This window comes from Stegodyphus dumicola, chromosome 4, assembly GCF_044657685.1.
Source record: "Stegodyphus dumicola isolate Sdum_Otavi_A_Nest chromosome 4, ASM4465768v1".
NCBI lineage: Eukaryota > Metazoa > Arthropoda > Arachnida > Araneae > Eresidae > Stegodyphus > Stegodyphus dumicola.
This window is the reverse complement of record NC_140771.1, coordinates 254,789,190-254,803,137: the sequence shown is the minus strand read 5'-3', so window position 1 is coordinate 254,803,137 and position 13,948 is coordinate 254,789,190. Positions and strand designations below refer to the sequence as shown.

General features: G+C 33.5%; 2 protein-coding genes across 2 annotated transcripts in view; one reads left to right on the top strand and one right to left on the bottom strand.

The window, feature by feature from the left end:
• Positions 1-13,948, bottom strand: part of LOC118187467 (FH1/FH2 domain-containing protein 3-like) — a 237,732-nt gene that overhangs the window by 202,494 nt on the left and 21,290 nt on the right. The gene's annotated exons all lie outside the window — the stretch shown is intronic.
• Positions 1-13,948, top strand: part of LOC118191596 (neuronal acetylcholine receptor subunit alpha-7-like) — a 38,178-nt gene that overhangs the window by 22,217 nt on the left and 2,013 nt on the right. The window contains exons 5-6 of the mRNA XM_035362413.2: positions 4,561-4,803; positions 8,669-8,967. Of these exons, the coding sequence (XP_035218304.1) occupies positions 4,561-4,803; positions 8,669-8,967 (542 nt within the window). The remainder of the gene's footprint in view (positions 1-4,560; positions 4,804-8,668; positions 8,968-13,948) is intronic.

Genomic DNA, 13,948 nt, shown 5'->3' with positions numbered 1-13,948 from the left:
CAAATTTTTTTTTTAATGCACCGAAATCTTTAATGTTTTCTTTTTATTAATTTATACATTTTTGTAGGTATTCTCCCAATACCACGCGAATTTTAATTTGACATAATTTATCAATGAATATAGATACTTCAAAATCAACTTTTGGTCAGAGATTTCCCATTCCATTATTTTTGCATATGATGTCATTGAGATCAATTGTTTAAGTTATAAAATATATAGCAACCTCTAAATAATGTGAAAATTTTATTCAAAAAATATTGGAAGTGATTGGTTTAGGACCCTTTGATTCAATGTTTATACTTTTCCGCCATTTCTGTAAGGGGGCTCATACACCTTAAACCCCTTATGATCTTCGAAAATGTGACTGTTGCAAGAACTGGGATATTTTATTTATTTTAAAAGCAATTGCTTCCGACATTTTACAGCTGACTACATAACATAGGTGCTTTGGGAAAAAGTAACCAGAAAGTTTGTGTTGCCACAAATATTTTTGTAATTTAATCGGCTTTGTGACAAAATTTTTCATCATGTTTCCACCTTGCGCGCATAATATTTTAAAGATGGCTAATGGTACGTACTTGAAATTCGATAAAATTCTTTATATGGTATTCTTTTATTCTATTTATGGAATTCTTTTCTTTTATTTTTTATATTCTTTATATATTTTTCTTTTTCGTATTATTTTCTGACTGAACCAAAAATATGATTAATATTTTAATATTAAAAATTTTATGCACGAAAACATTACAGATTTTTTTAATAAAATACATTTTATAAACTCAACTCGAAATAAAATAAAAATTTAACATGAAGTTCTTAGAATTTTTGGTTCACAGTAGTTTCTAAATGTTATAAAAGCTATATATTAAATATGGAGTTAAATTATGCAAAAGAATGTTTTAAATTGGGCGCGCAAGGTTGAAACATGACGAAAGATTTTGTCACAAAGCGGATTAAATTATAAAAATATTTGTGGCAACACAAACTTTCTGTTTACTATTTCAGAAAGCAGCTATAAGTTCCCTTTTAAGCGGAGTCTCAGTTATGTTGTACAAGTATTTATTTTAAATTTTATGGCAATGCATCGTTGAGACTGTCAAATTAGCGAGTCATGGGTAAAAGTCGTTGCCGCTGTTGCGACTAATTTCGCTTGTCTGGTATCAGAACAAGCCCACGAAATTTATCATAGCAAGGAGGCAAGTTTGCACCTCTCTTTGGGAAGAGCTTTAGGCACCATACAAGTGGCAGTACTACTTTGCTCAGTTCCGCGCCTAGTTGTGAAAGAGGAAGTTTCCGAGGATCGAATCTGAGGCCGTTTGGTTCACCGAAAAGACTACCATTGATAATGAAGACTGCATCCACATGTATGACATCCCTATTCAGTGGACTAAGCATGCCCGATACCTTGGAATTACTTCGGATAGGCGACTCACCTAGACCTCACACATTACACAGATTATTGCAAAGTTCCATGCGCGTAAACGAACACTTACCCCCTTAATTGGCCGGAACTCTGTTCTCTCTATTGACAACAAATTGCTCATTTACAAGACCCTTTTGCGTCCCATACTCTCATATGCCTGTCCTGTTTGGGGATATGCTAGTATTACTAATATCAAGAAACTTCAAATAGTACAAACTATATTACTCAGACAAGCGGCGAACTGTCGATGGTTCATCAGAAACTCAGTAGTTCGCCAAGAGCTTGAGATTCCAATGCTATATGTTCATTTTGTTAACCTTGCTGAAAAATTCTATAAAAATATTCCAAATGTTAACAACAGCACTATTCCAGTGCTTAATTACGATTATAACACTGAAAGAAATAGAAAACGACCGCTTGCGGTCCTCAGGTACCTCGATCAGTAACTGTCTTCTAAATTACTCATTCACCTAACTGTCCCACCTTAAATATATCTACACACTATCTCATACTGATTATTTTCTGGTGTTGCTGTTTACGTTGTAAATGTTTGACATGTACCGGGTGATCAAAAAGTCAGTATACATTTGAAAACTTAATAAATAACGGAATAACGTAGATAGAGAGGTAAAAATTGACACACATACTTAGAATGACATGGGGTTTTATTAGAACCAAAAAAAAGAAAGTTCAAAAAGTTTTAGCGGGCCTTTTTTCTTCGAGGAAATGCGTGATTCTGGTTTTGTAACTGCTACCGTGACGGGTGAGAGGTACGCCGATATGCTACAGAATCGCATCGTCCCCAGCCTGGCTGATAAATACCTGCTGGAACGTACGATTTTTATGAAGGATGGCGCTCCACCCCATATTGTTAGACGCGTGAGAGATCTCTTGCGCGCGTCGTTTGGTGATGATCGTGTGCTCAGCCGCCACTTTCGTCATGCTTGGCCTCCCAGGTCCCCAGACCTCAGCCCGTGCGATTATTGGCTTTGGGGTTACCTGAAGTCGCAAATGTATCGAGATCGACCGACATCTCTGAGGATGCTAAAAGACAACATCCGACGCCAATGCCTCACCATAACACCGGACATGCTTTACCGTGCTGTTCACAACATTATGCCTCGACTACAGCTATTGTTGGAGAATGATGGTGAACATATTGAGCATTTCCTGCAAAGAACATCATCTTTGCTTTGTCTTAATTTGTTATGCTAATTATTGCTTTTCTGATCAGATTATGCTTTTCTAATAAAACCCCATGTCATTCTAAGTATGTGTGCCAATTTTTACCTCTTTATCTACAATATTTCGTGATTTATTAAGTTTTCAAATTTATACTGACTTTTTGATCACCCGGTATATATTGTATATATATTTTATTTTTCACTATGCCTTTATATCCAATGTTACTTTATGTTACTTACTACTAATATGTAAACTTCACACACAAGGACTCTCATATTCAGTGAGCTTTAGGCTTTTTTTTTTTTTTTTTTTTTTTTTTTTTTGTTGTTTGTTTGTTTGTTATTCTTCTCTCCACGCCATTTGCTTATCATGCGCACTTACCTTCGTCATGGCCTGCACCGCAGGTGTGTTTCTATTGGACTCACTTAACGTACTAACTCACATTATTACTGTACTGAACTTTCATTTTTTCGACACGAATTATAAACTGTTCGAAACTACAAAGATTCGGAAGTCAGAAGCATTACGCCGGGATAGCGTCTTCACGCGGGTACCCGTTTTGGGAAACCACATCGAGTTTGCCTGAGCCGACGAGGATCTCCCACCCCTCTTCCCCTACACCGGTCTCTTAAGAGGACTTTGGGCTCGCCGTATATTTTGAGCGCCCCTGTGCCGTGCAGGCACTCTACATTTGCAAACATCCATCCGGGATTCGGGCCTGGGCCCTTCGGTACGCCAATCAGAGTCACTAACCACAATCCCAGTTGGGCGGCAAAATTCGTTGGAAGTAATAAAATTATATTCAAGTTTTAATTTTGCCATGATTTTACGGAATAGTTTAAATTATTACAATTCCATGCAGTCATAGATAGCCATTAATGATACTGAAATATTGGTCACTTTAGATTTAGTTGTGATACCTATTGTAGAACAATTAGATATTCATCGTTGAACAAACATGAAAATTTAGCAATATCCTGGCAGGAATTTGAACTCCGGTCCTCCCGACTGCTAACCGGACATGCTTCCAATTACACCACTAAGGCATGCGGCAAGGAAGGAGAAAGATTTGTTATAATGTAATGTGCTGCTACTTCTGGAATTAATTCATGAAATTTCGTCTATTTGTGTGTAATAACTACAGAACGGTGAGCAAGTTTCAGGAGAGATTTAAGGAAATTCAATCTATCTGAAAAATCTGAAATCTTCTGAAATTCGCGATTACAGTACTTCCTTTTTATTCAAATCTGAAAGGTTTCAGATTTTAAATTACGTCCAAAGAGGCGTTTTTTTTTTTTTTAACATTTTGTCTGTTACGTTTATTTATTAAATATCACGTTCTTCGCACATAAACCATAAAATTCAGTTCAACAGCAATATCGCAAAATAGTTTTAAATTGAGCATATCTTTAGAATTTCTCATACAGAGTCTCGTGCGCTGGAGGTAAAAATGTTTTTCCTGTATAGCGTTATTGCCATTGCTCGCTTTAAAATCCTTGAATTTGTTAATCAAAAATTTGTTAAAGTTTTACAAAATAGGAAATCGATAATAAAACAAATTCCATATTTCAAATTTGGGCTTCCACATGCCCATATTCGCAGTAGTATTACGTCATTCAAAGTTCGATGACTCTCTGTGTCGTTTGTTTTACCACAATACGAGAAATATACATACATTTATGCAGATTTTTCATTATTTAATTTCTTCAAATATATTGCAGGATTCTAACATTTGGTGGCAACAGTTTGAAATGTGAAACGGACATAGTGAGTGAACGCAAAATCGCAAAACGAAAACAATAGTCCTTCAGGAACAAAGCCCCTTTGGACTAAAAATGTCAGATTTTTATTATCATCATCTGTCGTTTGCTGTCAGTCTCATTTTAAGAACAGTATTACAAAAATGCTTGATTACGTAATTTATTAATTTAATTTCTTTTTTTTTACCACAGTCATAGTGTTCAAGTGGATCCAACTCAGGAAGTTCTGTTGCTTGTGCATTCATCGGGTCAAGTATGGTGGACGCCGCCTATGTTCACCCAGACCTCATGCCCATCTGTTTCCAAAACTGCCTACCCTAAAGATGAGGTGGAATGTACAGTGACTCTCGGCTCATGGGCACACGATGGTTGGGAAGTGGATATACAACATGGCGAAGACCTCCTCATGTCAGAGTTTGAGAACATAAATCCGAGGTAATACAATACTGTCTATTTCCTTTTCTTAGAGTGTTTCTTTTTTACTTCCTTGTACGAAGTAAAAAGGAAGTACTGTAATCGCGAAAAGTTTCAGGCAGCATATTTCAACGAAAATATCCATTTTGACCGCTATCGAATGCAATTTAACGATGTTGTTCTGTGACATCTGTACGTAAGGACAGAATAAAAGACTCTTTTCTTCCAAAAAATTATAAAACTGCTTTAAAATTAATTCTGAAGAGATTTTTTCCTGTTGTCTGTACGTGTACGTACGTATGTATCTCGCATAACTCAAAAACAAGTAGCCTCAGAACGTTGAAATTTTGTATATAGGACTGCTATAACATGTAGATGTGCACCTCGTATTTTGGTTGCAATCGGCCGCGCCAAACGTATATAAATATATTTATATATATATCCGCTCTGTTGCCCTGCTCAGTGATCTCAGTTTCTTCACTCTTATATGTTTGTAAATTGTGCATTTTTTGCTTTAAAAATGATTGAATTATGTTGTTCATATCTTCCGGTTAAGGTTTTTATGCCTTTAAGAAATCTGCAAGCAATATTTTTGAATTACCAAGAAATTAAAAGCTGTTTAAGTGCGGTGAAGACTAATTTTTCAATAACATGGCGTACATGTTTGTTTACATTTGAAACAGCAGAATAGTAGATATGTTGCCAATCTAGAGAGACTAATCTTCGCAACAACAAAGATAACGCCTTCATTTTGCGAATGTTGCGAATTAAATCATGCTTAATCTTTCTGGAATTTTTTCCGAGGAAATAAGTTTAAGATTTACTTCGTAATTTTTAATATACATATTTTGTGTTTTTATGTATTTTTGCCTTGTCGCGAAGTGAGAACTGAATTAATTGAATCAGAAAAACTGAATCGTCTGTGAAAAACTGTTTCTTTTTTGTTTGCTTAATTTCTTTTATACATCGTTCTAGATTTATTATAGTATTTGAATAGAACATGTGGCAACGATTAGATAATACTTCAAATGATATCAATTTTGTGCATTCTGAGTTATAATATGAAAGAAATATAACGCTGTTAAGTGAACCTAGCGCCAGAGTGTCACTATGGTAAACAAATATAGTGAATTTTAAAGAGTGCATTTATTCTATGGTGGTTTATGCGCTATCAACGAAGTAGATTTAATTCAATCCAATAAGTTTAAATGAAATGCAAGAAAAAATGGGTATAATTTAATATTCCGTACAAGGAAGTCATGTGGTGTACACATCAGAATTTTTATTCAATAGCTCTTCGGCTTTATGAGCTCACGTTGGCTGCGCATTAACCGCATGGGTCTTCTCTATCGCGGAGTCATTTCGGGACCAAGTAAAAACAGGCTAAATTCTTAGGGAGTTCTTATTTAACAGGATTAAGCAGGAGTTCTTTTTTATTATTATTATTTATTTTCCCTATTTGGAAACTCTTCAGTAAATCTTTAACAAAATGATATGGTTTTGTTGTTCTTTACATCAGTTATCGACACTATTATGTTTTCAATTTTAGATTTCTGGGTTTATCAATAGCGCATAACAAATTTGATGTGCTTAAATTAAACGTAAACATTCGAAACTCCCACCCATATCACTTTCAAAACTAGCAAAAAAAAATAAATAAATAAAATAAAATAAAATTCTCAGCAATGCCGTTTCTCAATAAGTTATAGAAGTTATTAGGAGGCGAGCATTTAAAAAATCTGACAGACAAAACACATGTATGGTTAAAAATCAGGAATTCAAGTACAAAACAAAGACTATTTTATACAAATCAAAGAAACACATTCCAATGACTTCAAAGATCACATAATTTATGTACAGCTAATGTAAATAAACAGAGTAGATGACCTCAGAGATCACGTGACTTGCGTATAACTAATATAAACAAACAATATCATTCTTCCTATTCTTCTTTTCCTATTCTTCTTTTACCTCATACGCTATTTACCCTTTTAATCTTATGGCCAAATTCAACTTTAATCAAATTTTAAATTATTTTGAAACTTATTAACTTGCATTGCACTCGCAAAAAACATTTCATTTATTACAAAGAATGCGACAATATTGATCATATCATATAAATAATCAGAGGCTGTGGTAAAGTAAGGGGAAAGGTAAAACATCTCTATCGAATAGTGATCTGCGTGTCAAATTCCCAAGGAAACTAAGTACAGTTTTTAAACAGTGTTACAAAAATGTGATTTCCTGGATGTAATCATCTGTTTCACATTATTTTCGATAATTCTCTCAGCTTCAAACATATTAAAATTTCAGAGAAGTCAATTATGTCAAATTAAAACATCTAATTTGTTACGTTTTCTATAAGCAGTTCCATACCTAGACTAATTTAGAAACATGTTTAGATTTCATAACGCATTAATAATTAAAACTCTTTTTTTTTTTTCCTATTTCCATTGTCAACTACCAACCACGAAAAAGAGTTATAACAAGCAATTAATTTCCATCAATCTAATGTTACTAATTAATAACTCACGTAACAGGCTGCTCACGGCAGTCTACTTTATACCATTGCAAAGATGGGATATAGCTATCGATATGAATTAATTCAGTTTATTTTACCAATGTGTGCCGAATTCGTTTACCTAAAAATTTCATCTAAATCTCCATTTGAATTGGACCTCCAAATTACTAGCCAATGCAGGTGTTTTAACTTTCCAATTTTATTAAAACTCGTTAAAATGATCTTTTAAAATGTGAAGCTAAATCACTGCTCTTTAATGTGAAAAGCTTAACAATACCCTGAAAGCACTAATATCATAATTGGTATGGCATCTTCTTAATAATACAGTCAAAAGTCGTTAATTCGGACACCAATAATCTGCAATGATCTATAATACGGACCTGAAAGCTACAAACTTTCTGCGCATGCGTCGCGTTCACGCATGCGTGTAAGCGTTTACACATGCGAGTACTATACGGCTGAGCATATGCGTGTGCGCAAGCGCATAATAAGTTTACGCATGTGCGTTTAATGTATAACGGACGGTATAAGCTAAAATTATCTAATTATCTATTTCAGTTAATGTTGCAGATTGCGTTGCTCCTTAATCTTCGAATTGGATCCGGCTTATTATTTTTTGCAGACTGTTAGAGCAATTTTATAAAAGTAAGCTTGAACGTTCGATTATGTCAAATAGAATTTCCAATGCTGGAGCTCCCAAAGGATCTATAAAGCGAAAGTATGTTTCGATGTCCATCAAACAAAAAGTGGAATTGCTGCAAAAATGGATAAAGTCATGAAGAAAGTGACAGAGAGGTTAGTGAAAACGAAAAAATTTCGATTGACAAGTTAGTCGGTATTCTATTCTCGGCACAGCAATTATAGGACTTGAACAGCAGAACTTTGTAACTGAACAAGAAATTATGTCTGTTTATATAGAATTAAAGAGAAAGTATTATCACGTAAAACTAAACAACTTACATTGAAAGAAATGTTTAATAAAGTAAACAAATATTAAGCTTTTTTTGTTGTAAATTTTGATACCCTTTAGATCATAATTGTTCTTTATTTCATAAATTACGGTTTCATATTTTTAATTTTATAATTTCTGCATGCCATCTTACGAGATTTAAACTGATGATCTATAATCCGGAAAAATCGATAATCCGGAATCGCCGAAGTCCCGACGAGTCCGGATTAACGACTTTCGACTGTATTATTATTATTGTAATAAATTCCATATAAATGGTAATGCCAAAAAAAGTAAGTTAATCGAAGGTAGAACTCACGGGATATCATCCTTATCATTAACTGTATAAATAAATATAATTTTAAACTGTAATGGAAATAATTCTTAATTTCTAAAACTTTTTTTTTTCGTTTTAGATGGGAACTGATAGTTTCAAAAGCAAGCATCTTTCGCGAAGTCACCCGATATGAATGCTGCGCTGAGCCGTACATTAGCATCCACATACGTTTTCCCATGAAACGTCGTCCTGTGCCAGAGATCGAAGCTACCAGAACACCTTGCATTCTCATAATGATACTAGCACTTTCGATCTTCTGGCTTCCTCCAAATTCATCGCTAAAATTTCTTCTCTGTGGAATTCTATTCTTCGCTCTAAATATTCTTCTTGTTTACGTTGCTGGGAGCACTAAGTCTCCTCTTGTAGTGGGATACGCCGGTGAGTAAATAGCACATTTTTTTATTTACTTTGCATACTATTTGACTGTAAAAAAAATGAGTCTAATCTTTGGAATATGGTAACAGGTAGTTTGGCGACATTTTGGTAAGGCGATAAAGGTTACTAGCTAGGACTTTAGCAGTGTACATGGATAAAGTAAAAAGTGTGCGCAATGCCATTTTTGTGCAATTCTGCGATGTTTTTTTAAGTGCAAATAGGTCGACTTGTATATGGATGATACCGTGCATGTTCAATTCTTAAAAACGCGGCAAGCAGTAAGAGATGCTGCACTTTCTCCCAATTTTGCACCTAATCTTCTTCATGATTAAGCACTTTTGTTCCATAAAAGTTCTAGCATAAGCGTAATTCGGCTAGCAGATTATCGGAAAAAAATGTTGAGTAAAAAAAAAAAAAAAAAAAAAAAAAAGTGCCTTTACTTCGTGAAAACAAAATGGCTCCAAAAAAAAAAAAAAAAAAAAAAAAAAACTAGCAGGTTGCTGTAGCAGGGTTGGTCGCCAAATTTTCGCCAAAAAATCGCCAAGTTACCATAATCTGAAGATTAACTAAAAATGAACTTAAAATTTTGTGTCAACACCATGTTCATTTTAGGGTATTAAAAAATGCAAGTTTTAGAAGTTTTTAGACAATGGAACTGTACAGGGAAAGAAAAGGGAAACAAATAACTAAATTTTTAAAAGTAAAAATAAAATTTAAAAAAAGAAAGGAACCTTGCTTCCAAAGTACCTGGAAGATATTCAAAATTCCTAATTAGTTCTTAGTGTTTTCTTCAAAAGAGAACAGAATTAAGATCGAGTTTCTACATAGCATGGTTTGATCCAAATAGTAGTTTCCTGAATTTTTTAAACAAACGTTGACTATAAATGAGTCCTAGTGCTTGGCTTATGATCCTGAGACAAAACGTCTTGGACTGAAGAAAGTTCACCATGGCCACAGGTTTTCAGAAATTTCGAGTAAACATCATATTAGTGACTGTTTTTTATTAGAAAGGTTCATTGCCATTCATTAGGAATTTGTTCCTGGCAGGAGGGAGGCAGACCGTGAACTCCATATTTTATAAAAACATATTAAGCAAACTTCCAATGAAAATTCAACGCGTTTGGCCTGAAAGCTCTCAATCGACGGTTTGTCGGCATACAGTACCATTTTCGTCAAGCAATTTTTAGCAAGGAAATATGTTAGTTATCAATTACTACTTATTCACAAGATTAGGCACATGAATAATTCTTTCTCATTCCTAAAGTGAAGTCTCGCTCCAGTGATCGTTAGTTTAGTATTAAAGATTCAGAAACCCGTAACCGGAGAAAATGTTCCCTTAAGTCAGTGGTACGAAAGGGGCAGCTCTGCGAACTTACCGTGCGTGTTGTAGACTTATAAAGATTGTGTACTTAAGAAGTGAAAATATTGTTTTCTTCAGTTTATGATTTTGTGCGACTAAAACTTTGTAGACGCACTATGTGTACTAACGACGACTAAAACATTTTTGCTCGCAATCATTGTTGTATACGCTGGCAACATTTATTTCATACTAGCGGAAGTATCCGATAGCAGTTAAATTAGATTGAGAGTAATGCATTATTTGACATCATTTGAATGCAATTGACATCATTTTGATTTTATATTTTGAATTTATATTGACATCATTTTGAATTTATATTGACATCATCTTGAATTTATATTGACATCATTTTGAATTTAAAATTACATCATTTGAAAATTCGTATAATAGCATATTACACGTCATAAGAAATATGATGCATCATTGTAATGCATAAAAAATGCCAAAGAAACAAAATAATATTCATTACATGTACCACAACTGACTACGTAATCATAGATTCATATGGTATATATATTCATACGACATATGGAATTGCCATTTGGGTCAGCAAAAAATACGATTCATAGTCATACATTTTTCAGCCTGATGCGATATGGAACCACATAAAAATTTCGATAGAAAATAAACTGATTCTCTCTCATTATATCAACAACAATGGCACGCAACCATTGCTGCTGATATAGCACTGTTGCCATTGTTGCTGATATCAGCACTGTTGCCACTCGCAGAAGTGAGGGCGAAATTTAGCGTTTTTAATTAATATCTCTGATTTTAGGTATTTTTTTCCTTGTTTTCCTTGGGAAGAAAGTGGATGTTGACCTTTTCTAGGAACCAGAAAAAGAACTTTCGTTTGGTGACGCTAGCTATAGTAATGACCGAGTTATTAGCGAATAAACAGACAGTTCTTTATTTGTATACGTAGATATATAAGAAAGTATACCTGAAACATCCTGACGAGAATTTTTGAGTTATAAACATGAATAAGATATATACAAAGAGAGAAAATTGGATATGAAAAATAAATTTCATACATAAAGAAAAGTTTCATAAATGAGTTAAAGGGTAAAAAAATTAAAGATAAGATTATTATTATTCTCAATCCACTGCTTTGAAAAACGCTCAGCCGTAAATGAACACGCTAACAATAATCGTATTCTAATCGGGATGGTGGGTAAAATGTTGTGAGGTAACGAGGTTGCATAAACTCTTGCATAAAAGTTGTGTGGTGTGGAAACTAAGTAACTTATTAATTCCTCGCAAAGAAGGATTTTTTAGCAGATTTTAGAAACACAAAACATTTAAGGAATTTTTTATTTGCAAAAATCCACCGAAACTATATTTTAGCATATTTTGTCACTGTTATCAAAAGAACAATAATAATTAGATTATTATTAGTTATCAAAAGAACAATAATAATTATATAAATTACTATTAACAAATATTAATATTATAGATTATTATTTTTTATTAATAACAAACATTAATATTTAGAAAGATATATAATGGTAGGTTTAAAAAACTCTTAGCTGATGATTGATTCGAAAGAAAGATTAAAAACCTGTCTTTTTTTTTTTTTTTTTTTTTTTTTTTTTTCCAGTCTGAGAAGCAAGTTCCAGTTTTGTGTTTCTCAAGGATATTTTGAGAATTTTCTGGAATTTCAGAGACTAGGTCTGCTTTCTCTAAACTTCTGAACTAAGAATAAATTATTCTTTTTCCTTTTTTTAAAATATCTGGATATGAAGCTTTCATATATTAATTTTAATATATGTCTCTATGGGAAGAAATTAAGAATCAATTACGAAAGACAAAATTACTTTTCTAGGCCTAAGGAGGGTCGAATTTGTAAAACTGAAAGTCCTAGGCAAAGTCTCTTATATAATCCCCCCCCCTTTTCTACTTTTTTTTCAATGTAGTCGATATTGTTGATGCGAACTTTATAAATATAAGTCTCGAATGGGATAATAGTCTCGAAATGGTATTTTGCATCGAAACACTTTAATGCATTCTATCACTTTTCAAATTGTTGCCACCAAATTTTATCGCCCTCTATTATATTTAAAGAAATTAATTAATGAAAAATCTGCGTAAATCTATGTATGTTTCTCTCACTGTGGAAAAACAGCAGTACCTATCAAATTTTTAATAACATAGTTCTTCATCCGAGCATAGGCAACTGGAAGCCCGAATTTTGAATTTGTTTTTTCATATTTTGTAAAACTTTGACGAATTTTTTATTAACAAAATGAACGATTTCAAAGCGAGCAGTGGCATCACTGTACGGAATAAAACACTTTCACTTCCAACGCGCGAGACTTTCTGTCGAAAATGCTAAAGATATGCAGTTTATAAATATTTTGTGATTTTGCCGTTGAATCGAATTGTATGTAGTGTAAAGCACCAGAAACGATATATTTAATAAATAAAGTAAAAACTCAAAAAGCTAATAATAAAAAGACAAAAAAAAGTTTTGTAAGAAAACTGAACATTGATATAATGAACTGAGGGGAAAAAAAAAAAAAAAAAAAAAAAAAAAACAGAAAAGTGTATGACAACACTTAAAGCTGCACTGGGAATTCGAAACGTATGCTGCTTTTAAAGTGTTTGTAATTTTGCTGTTGAATTGTTAATGGCGCAAGCGCAAAGAAAATGATTCTTAATAATAACCGAAAGACATAAAACAATGTTTTGGTAGTCGTGAGTGTAACAACGGGCGCTACGATCTCAGCGAGAGTGTAAAAAACCTTAACAAACCCTTTTAGGCCGCCGTTAAAATCTGAAACCTTTCGTATTAATAAGCTTGCTTCAATGATGGACCAAGGAGTCATCAAATATTCAAGGCTTATTACACGAGATGATGGTTTATATACCTGAAAAACCGTTTAAGACAAAAATAATTAATTGTACAAACTAAAGACTTTTTGACATGAATCAGTATTCAAGATGTCCTAAGAATCGTTGGAGAATCTTGGAATGAAATTTCTCCAAAGCCCGTGAATGATGTTTGGAAGAAATTTTGGTGAGTAGTTTTCAAAAGTGAGGCAAAAGTAAAGCCAAGTCACTTTTGTAACAGAAAAAGAGGTTCAATTTTACTAGAAAAATAGATTCGGAAGTTAACCGTGATAATGACACCCGTAGAAGAGCTGACGATGAGTGAATTTATAAAGATGCATTTGCAAATCGCTACTAAAGCATTCTTGACGGAAAATCTCGGACTAGTTGAGGAAGAGTGTTAATTTTGGAAGAATATAGACTCTACTAAGAAACGCCTTCTACCCACAAAGCAAGTAATAAAAAAATATATACTAGCTTGCCACGTAAAAATTTTACGCAGTAAAAAGGAATTATTGAATCCTCTTATGTTTGTTAAATTTCGTGAAGCCATCGGCATCAAAATAACTCTGATGTTTCATGCAACACATTTTAATAACTATTTTATATTGGTACTAGAAAGCCTGGCGGTCATACGAAATGACCGCTGTTCTAGATATTATAAATTGTAATTAAAATGATTTGTGCAAAGGTGTCTGCTAATTTAAACTGAATTACCCAGGGCAGGCGGCGAGGACGCTCCTTTGCATAGTGCCCCATGGGGTTTTTCCCTTCTACTTGCTTAATTGCTTA